The sequence below is a fragment of the Aspergillus oryzae genome, chromosome 7 (assembly GCF_000184455.2).
Source record: "Aspergillus oryzae RIB40 DNA, chromosome 7".
NCBI lineage: Eukaryota > Fungi > Ascomycota > Eurotiomycetes > Eurotiales > Aspergillaceae > Aspergillus > Aspergillus oryzae.
This window is the reverse complement of record NC_036441.1, coordinates 184824-200030: the sequence shown is the minus strand read 5'-3', so window position 1 is coordinate 200030 and position 15207 is coordinate 184824. Positions and strand designations below refer to the sequence as shown.

Sequence of the window (15207 nt, the reverse complement as noted above, 5' to 3'; positions counted from 1 at the left end):
TCTTCGGCATAAATTATAGTTATCTACCTCTAATATCAGTTATGGGCCCACATGGACCTCAACGTGGACCAAACTCCAGGGGCTTTGGCTGACCCCACCAGTCGCATGGATTAAATCTCCAGGCTCCATTACCGGCGGCAAACCAGTACTTGACCACATAGGGTAGCACCCAGGGCAAGGGAGGAAAGTCGCAGCGGCCTTCGTAGGTCTTGTCGGCACAGCCAAGCACCAGGGGGAAGATATCGTACTGTAGCGGACGAATTAGTACCCGACTTGCCGGCACCCTATGCACAGCATTTAAGAGACAGCGGGGTGGCAACCTACAAGCATCGCGATATTCCCTGCTTGCTTAGCAGCTTTCTGGGCCTTTTCCCATATCTTCTTCAAACCTTCCCCATCGATGTCTCCCATACCCAAGAGGAGATCAATCTCGGCGTAAAGGTGATCGGTCAAATCCTTACTGAATGAGTTAATTATTTCCTCCATGCCATCGGCTCCCTTCCACCGGTACTCCTCGGGTTTCGTGGCTGAGGAATACGCAAGCAGCCTCTCTAGTCCGTCATGGAAGAGCTCGTGCTGATGCTTCGGGTCATCCATAAACCCCGGCCTGCCGGTAAACTCCTCAACATCTGGGAATATGTAAGTCTCCTCGACCCAGTGGTGATGATGCACCATCTTGGCCCACGACTGAACGTAGAAGAGAAGGTCCTTGACATTCTGTGCGTTGAAGTGTTCGTCCGTGACAATGGGTACATACGGCGCCTGCTGGAGAATAGCATTCAGCCCTCGTATGATAGCATTATGCGCGTGTGCCATCTCAGAGGCGCCCTGGACGTGGCCAAGCGATCCCTGAGCATTTAATCAGTCGCTATTCAGCTTCTCCTTGCAGAGACTGCGAGAACACACATCTAAGGTCTTTGACGGCGTCGCGATCAGGTGAAAAGGCTCGTCTGCCCATGGGGCGCTCGAGGGTTTTGTTGTCATGGTGCGATGGTGTGTTGTGCCGTGACGCTTACAATGATCAAGTGAAATTCTGTTCGGGATTTAAATCCGGTCGGGACCTGCCTCCACAAGGAACTCCCCGGACCAAGCACTTAAATACAAAAAAAAAAAAGTCCTGGTGTCTGTGCGAGAGCCAAGCAATGGAATACGGATTCCAATCCAATCGAGGGGGTTGGCTCGTTTACGCTGTCTGCCTTATTTAAGTCACCAATGGCCGGGATAAGAAATGAGGCTGAGTAGACTTGGTCAGTCTACGATGCATTAATTGGTCAGATTGTTAGCTATCCGAGGTCTAAGGGTCTTGGATGGGAATCGAGCCTATGGATAACACTTAGCAAATTGAGCAATTCCACTAAAATCTCACCGTTTCATCCATGTTCAGAGTGGGTATTCTAGTACGCCTACTAGTTAGTAGGCCCCCAGGTAGAATTGTACAGATTTAACCAATCAATAATCTCTTCCTTTATCACCTTTTGCGGTGACATTTTACCTTCGGCCATGCCTGCCACGCACTTCTCGTCTTACATCAATGATTTCCTAGTAAAGCCTTACAATACTTATATGTATGCTATTTGACAGGATATATATTCTGGATTTATTCATACATATTATGGTGGTGGTAGTAGCACTAGTAATAGTACTGTAGTAGACACCTGGCTTAGGGGCTGTAATGCCTAGGATTAGCAGCCTTAGTACCTAAACTTCGGGCTACACTACCCGAAGATAGAGCAGTTAAGAGTCAAAAAAAAAAAACTCAAACATCGCGACCAATGTTGCCCAAGCGCTCCACAATAAAATAGGACGCTGCATTGCTGCCCAGCCAGACTATAAACTAACTCACTACCAAACTTAACATGGGCTCATCATATCAATACTCTTCTCCAGTGGGCTTTCTCTCGCCCGGTCCTTGATCGCTACATTTTCTGCATACGGGTCAACATGATACTTCCTAAATTTCCGAGTGGGCGCGCCCGCCGCGAACATAATATCAAGCTCCTCAAATGTACGGCCCTTAGTCTCAGGGAGACGGAAATAGCCCCAAGCAAACGTCAGGAATGCGAAAACAAACCAGAAGAAACCGGTCCTGCCTCGCCAGTTCCAGGCTGCTGGGTTCATCATGTATGGTTCAATAACATTGGCCACCGTGATGGCAAGATAGTAAGCGTTGCGTGCGAGGCATATTGTTTTAGAGCGTAGTCGCGTGGACGACACTTCGGGGGCTATACTCCAGCCCATCGGTCCTACTGTCAAGCTAAATGTGAAGAGCCAGACAATGCATAGGGCGGATTGAGCCCAGACGACGTTGTTGTTGGACTTTGACGTCAAGAATCCGATGATGAGAAGATAGGAGCTCATCAACCCCATGCCGCTCAGATACATTGACCGGCGACCAAAATTCTTCATCAAGAACCAGGAAAGAATCGTTCCCACGAAGGCAACTGCTGTTCCACCTAGGCCAAGTTTATAGGCGTCTGTTGGACTCATTCCTGCTTGCTCGAAGAAATAAGTCCCCGTATAGGCAAACTGGCTGCCAGCTAAGACTTGGCCGGTGAAACTCATGCAGCTTATTTCCGTTCGTCGAAGGTTGTTGCCGCGAAAGCAGTCCCAGTAGGAACTACCAGCTTCAATTTCCTGCTCAATTTCGTTTGTGTGAATCATCATCGCGACAGTCTGCCGGGCTTTGGTCTTCTCCTCTCCTGCTGTTAGGCGCTGGACTGTTGCCAACGCCTCATCGTACCAACCATGGCGCACCTGCCACCAGGGAGACTCTGGCATGAGGACGCCGATGAAGAACAACGGAATGGGCCAGATCCACTGCACAGCATACGGTATGCGATACGACCACTGGTCATCGCGACTTATCAGGCTCTGAAGAACCCCGGCGCTGATGAACTGGCCGATGGCGAAGCACATGTTCGTGTAAGCCGTGAGATAAGAGCGCAGAGCCATGGGCAATAGCTCCGAAGAGTAAGCGGGCCCGATTGTGGCAAATATGCCCCATGGAATACTGTTGTATAATCAATACTGGAATACATGCCATTCTTAGGAGGACTCACCCGGAGAGAACTTGGCCAGCCACTTGAAGACCCAACGTGTGACCAAAGAAGGACACGAAAATAAACGCACACATAACAAACATGGCCCCTGTGAATACTTTCTTGAAGCCAAAATGTTTAACCAGGTAACCGTTCAAGAATGCTCCGATAATACAACCCGCTGTTCCACCTGCTCCTAGAGCTGATTGCCAGGCCTGGGGCACCTGGTAGCCATCACCATGTTCTACACCGAACTGTTTTTGAAAGGCGGGATACCCGTAGAAACTGCCGATCAAATTCGTGTCGTATCCTTCCATGATGATTGACATGGAGATTGTGAGAGACCAGACCACTGCCCAGGGATACGATCGCAGGGCCTGTCGGACGGTCATGTTGTGCTCGTTGATATTTGCCGCCTGTGCCTCCTCGATTGCCGAGTCCCAGACGGCGTTGTTCTCCTCGCCATGATTACGCAGATGATCTATATGAGCCGAGACTGGTGATTCGATCTTCTTGTCGGCCATGTCTCATAAGAAATAACGAGATATTGAAGTAAATATCTTAGTCAAGCGGTACTGTATGGGAAGGTATTATGTTGCCGTCAAGCTTGGAGTCATTCAGAATAGCAACAGTGACGGTACCATCTTCTCTCCAGAAATTATTTGACGGCTAATTAGGATCATGTTGGGAGTCATTTTGTTGTCCTTGGTTTCCCTTCATGACGCCAGGAGGTAGCACGCAAGGGCAGGAATGTATCCAGCCAACCAACCAGAGCGGCACGACGAAAATGCGGGGAGAATTGTAGTATACCAAAAGACAACCTTTACGGTGTTAGAGCCTTGAATACCGGATAAAGTAGTGCTTTGGATATATCTAACTGGTGGGAAATAGGAACCTTAACTCGTACTCCGTTAGGGTAAGGAACAAAGAGAATATCAAAGAAATATTGGGAAGGCAGAGGCCAATGACATCTTAAGTCCAATGAGTTAGGGCTCGTCCTTTCAGATGTGAGTATCCTGGGACAAAGAAACGGTTCAATTCGACGTCTTTGGCGTCATCAGTGTCGATCTTTTGAATATTTAGCCGGAGGTATGATAGGAATTAAGAGTATCCAAGTGCTTCTTATTCTGTATGGTCGAACTTCCCGATGGGGTGTAAATTATATGCTAGGAACTATACAGTATACCCTTCACCGAACATTCCCACTGGTGAGCTTCAACAGGCGGGCAGAGAGCTTTGAGGGAATCCGGATGTGTAGTATTCCCTGCGCGAGCTCCCATGATATTTCACATGGAAAGGTGGAGGGATAAAGCAGTTCTGCCTTCACGCGAAGCCCACGGAGACCAGGAATAGGTAGTTCAACGGAGTCTAGACCTCCCCGTCTCCAGACGGCTAAATAGCGGACGCCCGAATCACAATTGTCTGGTGTATGCACCGCCATCCCCAATGCGACCCATTCATCATGCCAGCGGGGAAGGCCGAGAGGCCAGAAGGCAGTAGCCGTGGGTAAGTCAGCGCGAATGGTGCGGTAGACATCCATACCTTGTTTGATAAGCTCAAATTGGTGCGGCCTAAGTTTGTCTAGCCGTCCGCTTAGATGTACGCGGCCGAGAAGACTATTAACCACCGTCATTGCATTAGTTTCGTCATCCCACTCTGGCTGTGGGTATGCCCAGATGGCACCTTGCTCAGGGGTAACGGCTGTTGGAAGAGCGGCAGCAATTGCTGCGTACCGATCGGGATCCTGTTGGTCGCTAGTGGACTGCAAGGCATGGACAGCCAGCATAGCATAATCCATTCGCTGAGCGCCGCTCGAGCAATTCTCAATGACCAAGCCAGGATACCGATCATGCAGCTCAGTCACCCACTGCAGGTATGCCCGGTTGTGATCTAACTGACCAGACCCTGAACTTGAACAATTGATGTCGGTGCCCTGGATGACCTCGATGTTATAGTCGAATTTGAAATAACCCACACCATATTCGGTGACTAGCCTGTGGATAACAGCATGCATGTGTTCCCGGACAGCTGCGTTACGATAGTCCAGCTGGTAACGCCCTTTTTCAACGATGCGCTGACCATTTCGCTGAAAGAACGCTTCATAAGGTAGCTGTTCGGCAACGACACTGCGTACTCCGATGACTTCTGGCTCGATCCAGAGACCTGGAGTGAGGCCTTTCGTTTTCAAGTGCAGCAGTAGCTCCCTAAACCCCATGGGAAAACGTTTCTTCGACGGTTCCCACAACCCAACATCATCCCACCAGCCGGAATCATCTGCATACCAACCAGCGTCGATAACAAAGTATTCAGCCCCAGTCCGCACTACGGGATCGACGAGTGCCAGAATCTTCTCGTCAGTGGGGTCACCCATAAGGCAATTCATATAGTCATTGAAAATAATGGGTAATTGCTCATGGTCCTGGTGTTTCCGCCGCATCTGTCGCCGGTAGCGGGTCATCTCCGCAAATGCATGCTCGTAGTTTTCTAGGACATGGCATAACGCCACAGGTACTGTGGTGAACTCTTGTCCGGGGTAGAGCGTCTGTCTCCAATCATGATCGGTCTCGACCGGACCGCCAGCAGCCAGATAGACGCTGTCTTTCCAGTCACCGACTTCCCAGCGCCAGGAGCCATTGTTTTCCACTTGCCAAAGCCATGTTTCAGTATTGTCAGTGCGCTTCAGAAGACCCATAGGCAAATGACCCTCTGTTGAGAAGGTTCCTCGGTTGGAAACCGAATAGTGACCTAAGCTAGCTGCATGTTCCTCTGGACGCCCATACACACCGTAGTCGTCTATACCCAAACTGGGTAGATCGTGATCGATCCATTGCGCCTCTCTGAACCATGAATTATTGGGAACTGCGAGAACGTAGTTTGACCACCATTTCTCAGCGCCAGTGGTTAGCCCGCCCAGGACCAAAGAGCTCAACTGTGTCACCACAATATCGTTGTCACTATCATTTCGGATTGTGCTTGTCGCACGGAGGACCCTGGTGCTCTGGTAGATTGTCAGGTGCGCAATTATTGTCACATTAGAAACGGGGTCTTTCAATGTGACGTTCAGGGTATGGGTATCCGCATGCTGCCTGATCTCATGCGATCGGTAGCGAAGTCGAGTCCCCACATAAGTGCCTATCAGTGATTTGGATGATTTATGCTTTGCTGTGCCTTCCCCGGCTAGTCGCACCTCCACCAGCGGTGCGTAAGGATTAGCGAAATATTTGGATACCGACGGTCGAGACGAACCGGGCAAGGGAATCACTTCCTGCAAAAAAGCAGCCCCTTGATCATCAACGTATACATTGACACTCAAGACGTCGGTCTGTAGTGTAATGGTCTTAGGGAGGGCCATATTCAAGACGAGCACCTAAGTTTCAATTTTAGAACTGTATAAAGAGATCTTTTACTCTTGGGCCTTGAAAGTAGATGTTTCGCTTCTTCGCGTTTGTTGGGAACTCATACAACGAGGAACGAACTCGGCTCAGAGACGGCTGTGGACAATGTCTTTTCTTTAAGAATCTGAAGCCTGCCATTCAGGTTGCTAGGTGGGGGAATAGCACCCTGGGGTTGGTGGAAAATGTTGGAGACAGGGTTTGCGTAAATAGGCTGAATAGGCATCTCCGCATCTTGAGGGCAACCTCTTGTCAACAAAGAGCGACGCGTTAGACGTCTAGAAATTACGCTTTCTATGAGAAGTAGCATAGTGTGATGGACTATAGCCCTTTCCTATTATTCAACTCTAAATCAAATCGACTCGTTATTAAATTTACTAATCCGATCTAATAAAGTTCATTATATTGCGAACGACATACTCCTCTTATCGAATATTTAGTCCAAATTCTATCGTTGAATCTATAATACTCTTACATTACCGTTTATGTCTATATAAAAATGTCATACATTCTTCATTTGTCCAGGCAGTTAGAGCAGCAAAGCCAGAGTATCACTACACCACACTACTGGAAACACGTGGTAGGGTTCTAGCAATCACGTTAAACTACGTCTGGTGCCAGACAAAATCAATGATCTTCCCCCCCCAATAAACCTTATCACAGACTAATTCAACACTATAGAAGCGATCCATAACAAAAACGGAAAGAATCAGGCCGAGTTTCTGTTGGCAGCAAAGTACCTATCATATCTCTGTGCACACGGCCCCCATGTCGTTATTTCTAAACGCCCATATTTCATCCGCAAGGTCATTGCTTTCAAGTTGCCTGACCAGCAGGAATCATTGCGTATATCGATCTGGTGCCCTGTGGTACTCTTAATAAGACGCATCCAGTGCTACCATGTTGCTCCCGCGGCGACACCTGTCTCACCGATAACATTTGCGAGTACAGTCATTCAACTCAGGGTGGGATATACTGTAGCAACTTATAATGTTTTTCTTGCCCAAAAGGTGATACCTCAATCCCCACATCGTCTACGACTTCGGTGACGATATATGGAAATGCTGTGGTGAAACGTACGCAAAACGAGATTGTCAGAATCCATCATCAAAAGACAGCTTTCACGTCGCCTCTTGAGATGAGCTCATCGCATACTAGTCTGCTGGGTCATCGGCAGCCGTTCCTTCCAGTTCACTCCTACCTACATCGTCAACATCCTCTTCGAGTTCCGCAACTGCTACTGCAGAAACCCATGGCCCGTCCTCTGTATCTACCGGAGGTAAAGCGGGTATTAGCGTCAGTCCGGCGGTAGGGGGTATTTTTCTCGTCGCAGGCGCTTTCTTTCTCATTCGTCAACGACGGGAAAAGCATGCTCAAGTCATGCCAGTAACAGAGGGTGCGCTGTTATCCCAATCACCCGTTACTCGCCCGCTACCGCAAGAGTTATCGGCAACACACAAACGCTTATTAGCGCAGGAGCTGGAATGATCGGTAGATTTTGAACCCAGTTCGCATTGGGTTACTTGGGCAAATATGTGAAACCAAGCCAAAAGGTTGTACATGGTACGAGAAGCTCGTCATTTAGGACTGAGACAGGCCATGGATGGTTCTGAAAGGCTTTTTGTACATCAGTATTAGCTTTATGCCACCTGAACGGCGGCAGCTTTTGGTTTGATTCTTTCTTCATGGCTAATGGAAGGACAAGGACACTGGTTTACCCATATTCGATTTTCAGTACATTAATTGTCTGTGCCGGTTCTTCTTCAATATAGATTAATATTATTAGGGACAGAGTGAGAAACAAAAATTTGAGCTTCTATCTATCACTTTAAGAAAACTGTTCATCATAGAAATGCAAATAAATCATCAGGAACTCACTTATTACTCCGCCGAAGCTTAGAGTCAAGCATGGTACGTACGGAGTAAAGCATAAGACATTGAAAGACAGCTGCAGCCTCATGCATTAATCTGAGTGTTAGTTAGCTGCTCTTGTTATAACTTTTTTTGTCAGGCAATTTAGGTAATATCATGCAAGATTGTGATTGCTGTGCAGCATAAGTCATTGTCCCCCCCATCTCCGGTTGGTATTTGAATGTTCAGCCAGCCTTGACCCTTGGAAGGAGACTCTTCAGCTTCGGCCCTCAAAGATGGAGAATGTACAAACTACATATGTATCCATGCTAGTCAGACTACAGATTAGACTACAGTGTTCTCTCGCTGGAGGGATAATGCTTTGCCAGTTCGATTACTCCGCACATACCTGACGGAGCACTCCGTGAAGGTCAAGCTGAGCAGAAGGATTGCAGGAGATTCCATAAATTGAGTGGCAGGAAAGACCCACACGAGCTTTAGCCAGCAAATTAACGGCCTTGGAAGTGAGACACGTCTGAGTCAGCACGGAATTTTAGTGAAAATTTCGCATTGCCAAGAGAATTAGGGTAGCCAGATTAATATCAAGCATGAGCAAAATGTAACCTGAATGGCGCAGATTGGGCTAAGCTGCAGCGTTAGTCCCCTTGGCCTATCAATCAACAATCAATATTATGCAAAGAAGTTCGAACTATCGACGGCCTTGCCGCGATTGGTAAGACACTGTTCAACTGCCCCCGATACGAATGACAAACTTCAGTCTCCACCGTACGTGTGATCTGACCAATGCTTCTCGTAATAATAATCCGTTAGATATCAGAAATTCAGGATTCTATGAATTGCGGGCTGTTGGACGATTGGGTCTTCAATGCAATTGGTGCATGTGTAGCTGGGCTCCTTGCTTTCCCCGTTGCCTTGATGATCAGCCGCAGTTGAGAATGGTCTGACTATCGTCAGAACGGCAACAAAAGCGTAGATCTAAATTCCACATTTTAAATGCCTCCTCTAACTGGCCAAGATAGCGTGACTCCGATTAGGTCTGTGGGACAAGGTACGCCGTATATATAGCTTTGATAACGCCATCATGCCAGCCTTCCGTGCGCAACTCCACGGCCGATTCTACCACGCCAGTGGCACTCGCCCATCATGAAGTTCCTCATTACGACGGCGGCCCTCCTCTTCTCTTTGGTGTCAGCGCAGACTGGTGTGCCTGATGTCAACAGTCTTGCGGTGCAAAAGCATCTCCGCTCCCGCTCTGCATTGATCGCATTCGAGAAGAGACAGCGACAAGGTCTGTACCTTAGGGAATTAACAAAATCGGGCGGAGGTGCTAACATGCCGTAGATCACTTTTTCCGTCAAAACCTCTCCTCTGTAGCCCAGAGAGCGGACGCCATCGTGGCAGCTATTCGCCAGGAGGAAATTGACGATTACTGGAGAGTCCCTGGAACCCCGGAGAAGAATGATACCGACGAGAGGTTCGCCGGTGAGGTCTTCCCGAAAGCCCGGCCATTGATCAATGGAACCAAGCTCTGGGACGTGGTCAAGCACATGCCAAAGGGTGCTCTTTTGCATGCGCATTTGCCTGCCATGCTTTCCTATGACACCATTCTAGAGACCATTCTTCACACGGAGGGTATGGTCGTCTCTGCCTCCCAGGATGTGTCCACCCCGGAGAATCGCAGGAATGCTTCCGTTTCGTTTGCCCATGTCAACCATACCATTGCGACCAATGTATCGTCAATTCATTCTAAGGATTATGTCCCTAACACGCAAATCCCCGTGACTGTGGCTGCCAACACATTCCCGGGTGGTCAAGAGGGATTCATCGACTTCGTCAAAACCAAGGTGACCATCTCTCCTGAGCTGTCTATACGTCACGAATTGGGAGTCGATGAGATCTGGCGTGTCTTCCAGACAGCCTTCGGCCCCGCAGGCACCATGCTCACGTACGAGCCCATTGTGCGGACGTTCTACAAGAAACTCTTTTCGCGCCTGGCTGAGGATCACATCAACTGGGTGGAAATCCGTTCTGGAAGCGGCCAGCTGGTCCAGGAGGGTCAGGAAGACCTTGATCCGGATCTGGACATTTGGTGGAACGTCCTACTGGAGGAGCTGAAGAAGTTCCAGGAGTCTCCCGAGGGGGCAGACTTCTGGGGAGCGCGAGTCATCTGGTCTGACAACAGAGGCAAGAACCGTACTGCGCTGACCAAGAGTAAGTAGTATCTTGCCGAGACCATTGCTCTCTGTGTCTAACAAGTTTGCATAGGCATGGGAAATGCTCTTGAACGGAAGCGCAGGTGAGACTCCCTTTCCAACTTGAACCATGTGAAAGTTCTTGTTAGTTAACAGATCAATATTAGACACCCACAGCTCTTTTCAGGCTACGATGTGGTCGCTCAGGAAGACCTGGGCCGTCCGCTTGCCGATATGGCACCCGAATTGATCTGGTTCCAGCAACAGGCCGAGGAGTCGAACCTCACGATTCCTTTCTTCTTCCACGCGGGCGAAACTCTCGGCGATGGAAACTCGACCGACGAAAACTTGTTCGATGCCGTCCTCTTCGGTACACGCCGTATCGGACACGGTTTCTCCCTGTACAAGCACCCGAGGCTGATTGATGAGGTGATCGAGAATGGTATCATGGTGGAAGTCTGCCCTATCTCTAACGAAGTCCTGCGTCTGGCCACCGATATCCTTCACCATCCCCTCCCGGCAATGATTGCCCATGGTATCCCGACCGCCATCAGCAACGACGACCCGGCGATCCTTGGCCAAAACACAGCTGGTTTGAGCTACGACTTCTATCAGACAATCCAAGCTTTCGATAACATTGGTCTTGCTGGCCTGGTAGGCTCTCTCCTGGAGTCTTTTTGTATTGAATAAGACGATGCTAACAAGTAAAAGGGAGCGCTCGCGCACAACAGCATCCGCTGGAGCAACTTCGAAGATCAGAACGATGTTGAATGGTTTCGTGATATCGACTTTGGAGAGAATGGCGACGGCATTAAGGCCCAGCGTTTGCAGCAGTGGAACGAGAAGTGGGAGGCCTTCTGTGAGTGGGTTGTGAAGGAGTATGGAGACCGTTACGCCACGGAGGCACTCTGATGCCTCCGATAGCATGATTGGGCCAGTGAATGCTGGGCTTATACCTCAGCTTTCCATCTGGTTGCCGTATATTAGCTAATTCACACTATACATATTTATTTCGGATTTCGTTTTTGCCTCGTGGTAGATGAAGCCCACAATGATCGAAGAACGACCTGGTCCAAGTCTAATCCAGATGCTCGAGTACTCACGAATGGTTGCACCATCAGCCATCAAAATACATGTCACTGCATGCCAATTATGCATTATGGCTCGTTGGTAGTATTCCTGTCTCGTAGCACAAAATCCCCGGTGTTCGTCACCTTTGCAGTGCAGAGTCCAGCGAGATTATGTTCTTAGGGCACCAATTTTCACGAGTCCAACCACGTGCTTTCAAAGCTCACTGTCATCATGTATGAGTTCGACACAGGCTACAAGCGCCTCGAAGTGAAGATTATTCGTCGTTGTGGCTATATCGTTCTGTACAATAAGTCGACGAATGTAGCACTGTTTCCGTCTGTTTTCTCGTAATCGCCCTCAACGCTATTTTCTCTTGACATGCCTGAGTGTTCTATCAATCCTCGACTACCTGTGGAGCACTCAATGGTAGGGTCCCTGAGCCCTGTGGACTTGGTAACACTGACGAACGGTACGATTTGACGACCTTGAACCGTGACAAGCTTCTCGTAGTAGCAGGACACGGCGATATTCGCTCAAACATCGTTGATTTGCCTGGTATGTCGTAGAGCATCTATCAAAGCACTATCCTTCGAGGTAAGAGGCTTCTCCATGTATCCCCAGGCGTATGCGACCGTAAGAAGTAGTGGAGTACTACATAAACTGACAGACGTAGCTTATTCGAAACGGCGAAGGGACATTTCAGTTTCTTCGAATCAAGTGTCACAAGCTACGAGTTCAGAACGCATGCACATATCGATATGTATGCCAATGGCCGATCGGGAGACTCACGACGCATGCATCTCATTCACATCGTCGATCAATATAGCGATGCAAAAGAGCTGTATTTGCTATCGGCACGCGCGCTTGGCGGACCAAACCGCAAGGAGACCCATACTTGGGCACATCGTTCTTGCTGCTCCATAATCCACTATTGAGGTTGTGTGAGCTCAGCTTCAGGGTGAGGCTTTCGGGTTTGCGCAGTGAGAAGCCCAACCAGAACAAGCTATCTTGATAGAAGCTTCTTGTCTTGGTGTTGCCAATTCTTAGCGCCCGGTCGGAGGACGGCTAGGGCCACGAATAACGTCAACAATGGCTGGCGGGTGGCTGAAGCTAACTCATTATCCCTGTCATACACGTTATCCAACTCTATAGAAAATCTATAGGTGTTGCTTTGTCAACCTAACCCTTGTAGAACATAGCGACTCGATAAAGGGGTCTGGGATCATTATCGAAGGAATCCAAGATGGTTATCCAATAGAACTTCAAGTTGTGACTTTGAACATCTCGTAGCCTGAAACATGGCAGCATTCATCACAGCATAACCGACAAAAAGACAATACACGGTTAAAACAACACAGATGTGAGATAGCAGTGAGCAATGCTATCATAAGGAAGAGGACTTCAGACCAATCTCAGACGGGAGACAGACGGGAGAAATAGTGTCCGAGCGAGAAGGAATGTATACGAAGACAACAGTGCCATCGCATCTTCCACTAGTGCGAGCAGACGGCGCGATGTTAAATAAGTTAGGTCCGCAAGGATGCCATTCTACTAACTTTCAATCTATTACCTTAGAGCCGGGGTTGATGACGCTGTTCGCTCAAATAAACCAATATAGAGTAGCGAGCCAAGCCGCCGGCATACACGCCGACCGGAAATCGTTTATATTATAATTAGAGTAACTCCGTCCTTCTATCTAAAAGTCCAATGCCCCTTGATGGAGCATAAATAATGAAGTCTATGAGGATCGGTCTTAGCGTGTGACGGCTAACCATTATCTTCCAATATGTTGGTATCCACCATAAATAATATCATTATGATTCTTACAAGCGAGATGAACATCCGGCCGAATGTGGCGACATTGTCTTAGCCGCCGAGATTTCGACTGTAACGAGTGGTTCACGGTGTTGCCGAACGTGCGAACCAGAAGTTTTTCTCAACATAAATGTGCTACGCATAATATGTACAATGATCATTGTTTCGGGTCAATTGACCCCGTTGTATTGGATTCTCGGCGTTTGCCCAAAAGGTCGATTATTTCACGGACTTTTGGCAACCATGCCTCATCTTTATCAGAGTACGGAAGATCTTCGGTCAGGCCTTTTCCTAGTCAGGTAATTTAAAAGAGGAAGTGCATGGAAGCTACGAAAAGATCTGCACCGGTAGGTTTGATAGTGTTTCGAACAATGCTAAGCGCGGCAACGGGCATTTTTAGGAAAACGTGGTTGTGATAATGATAAGATATAGTAGCTTAAACAAGCGAAAATGATGATTATTGAATAATTCTATTAGAGTAACAGGGCCTATCTCACTATCTCGGTGGAGCAGAAGCCCGATAGCTCATTTAGGCTCCGCTCTAGATACAGATATCAAACTTGTATCCAGATCTAGATTATTAAGGATGTGGAGCAAGTTTGAATCGGTATGCCGGTAGTCCTTATTCCTAATGACTAGTGGGTTGTATGTACCTCTAAGGTAGATAGTAGATGCAGCATCTACAGAGACAATTGAGGGCTGTCTGGTACAGATGTAACAGAGCATCGCAGCGTGCCTTTCACGACGGAAGACGGAATCCGAACAACACAATGAAGTTCTGGAAGGCATCTAGGATGAACTATCAAGGTCTCCACCGGCTTCACGAGTCTACACCGAAGCGCACCGGGCCGGGGGACCGGCAGCATACCGGTGGAACCGACCGGGTAGAAATTAGATAGTGCATGTGAGCAGCGGTACCGACTGGAGAATCTCCCATCATATTCCGCAACACGGCGTCTTTATTGGCACAAACCAGCCGCTAACTGCGTGCCGAGTCCTTCCCCAGGAGAGCGATTCTTCCATCGCCTCTTCCCCCGGAGTCCGGCCCCCACTGGAGAGTGAACCGACCTGAGTCGAAAAATAGTAAATCCGGAGTAGCGATGCGGGGAGAAGGGTATCAAACGACAAGCCCTAAGGTGGTATACGCCTCGCCTCCACCCCTTGCGCAGAAAAATCCGCAACAAGTAAGACAAACGATATTTGATTCGCATTGTGTTTGTTCCTATTTTCCCCTTGATATCGATGCAACGCTCCGGTGACGTACCTTCTCGGCCAGCCCGGATCCGGCATGCTTTCCTGCCTACCTAGATGGCAGCACTCAAGGTCTCGCCACCGAAATCAATACTACACTCGAATTGGGCATGGATTTTTTTCCTACTACCCCGGTCAACTCCAGGCAGCCAAGCGCCTTCCAAGAAGTACCAGTTACATAACATATCAATTACATAATAGTAAATGGAAGGAAGTCCCTTCCCCAGACCGAGTCCAGGTGGCCATGCGGAGGTTGTCTCACTCCACGGTTCTAACCTCACTAACCGTAGAGAGGCAACCGGTGACGTACAGACGTGGAGAAATTCTCTTTCTTCCTATCGTCGGGAAACCGAGGTGGTAAAATCCGTACGTTATGAAAATCACTCATTGGCCTCCCGGTGTGGAGGAGATTTTCCGCCAGACGCCGCTGTTATCAGCAGTGCCGAACAGAAGGTGTTCTGTCACGGCCCATCGGCACCACTTTTCTGCAGGGAAGGTATCCCAGTGAGCCAATGCGAGACTCGAATTGTCCTGCGTCTCGTCGGGTGTTCCACATTCAGCCGTGGGACTCTAGGC

At 48.7% G+C, this 15207-nt stretch overlaps 4 protein-coding genes across 4 annotated transcripts; 1 reads left to right on the top strand and 3 right to left on the bottom strand.

The window, feature by feature from the left end:
- Positions 1-58: 58 nt before the first annotated feature.
- Positions 59-816, bottom strand: AO090011000065 (uncharacterized protein; the record flags this gene model as incomplete). The annotated part of the gene is made up of 2 exons (XM_001825704.3): positions 59-247; positions 325-816. The coding sequence occupies 2 exons, from the start codon at positions 814-816 to the stop codon at positions 59-61; spliced, it is 681 nt and encodes a 226-aa protein (XP_001825756.3).
- A 1035-nt stretch (positions 817-1851) lies between these two features.
- On the bottom strand, positions 1852-3562 carry AO090011000064 (uncharacterized protein; the record flags this gene model as incomplete). The annotated part of the gene is made up of 2 exons (XM_001825703.1): positions 1852-3010; positions 3060-3562. The coding sequence occupies 2 exons, from the start codon at positions 3560-3562 to the stop codon at positions 1852-1854; spliced, it is 1662 nt and encodes a 553-aa protein (XP_001825755.1).
- Positions 3563-4227: 665 nt separating this feature from the next.
- On the bottom strand, positions 4228-6390 carry AO090011000063 (putative Melibiase subfamily; the record flags this gene model as incomplete). The annotated part of the gene is made up of 1 exon (XM_001825702.3): positions 4228-6390. One exon carries the CDS (start codon positions 6388-6390, stop codon positions 4228-4230), a length of 2163 nt encoding a protein of 720 aa, XP_001825754.3.
- A 3055-nt stretch (positions 6391-9445) lies between these two features.
- AO090011000062 (adenosine deaminase family protein) lies at positions 9446-11406 on the top strand (the record flags this gene model as incomplete). Its single annotated transcript, XM_001825701.3, has 5 exons — positions 9446-9590; positions 9644-10513; positions 10568-10598; positions 10662-11148; positions 11206-11406. 5 exons carry the CDS (start codon positions 9446-9448, stop codon positions 11404-11406), a joined length of 1734 nt encoding a protein of 577 aa, XP_001825753.1.
- Between the last annotated feature and the right edge of the window lie 3801 nt (positions 11407-15207).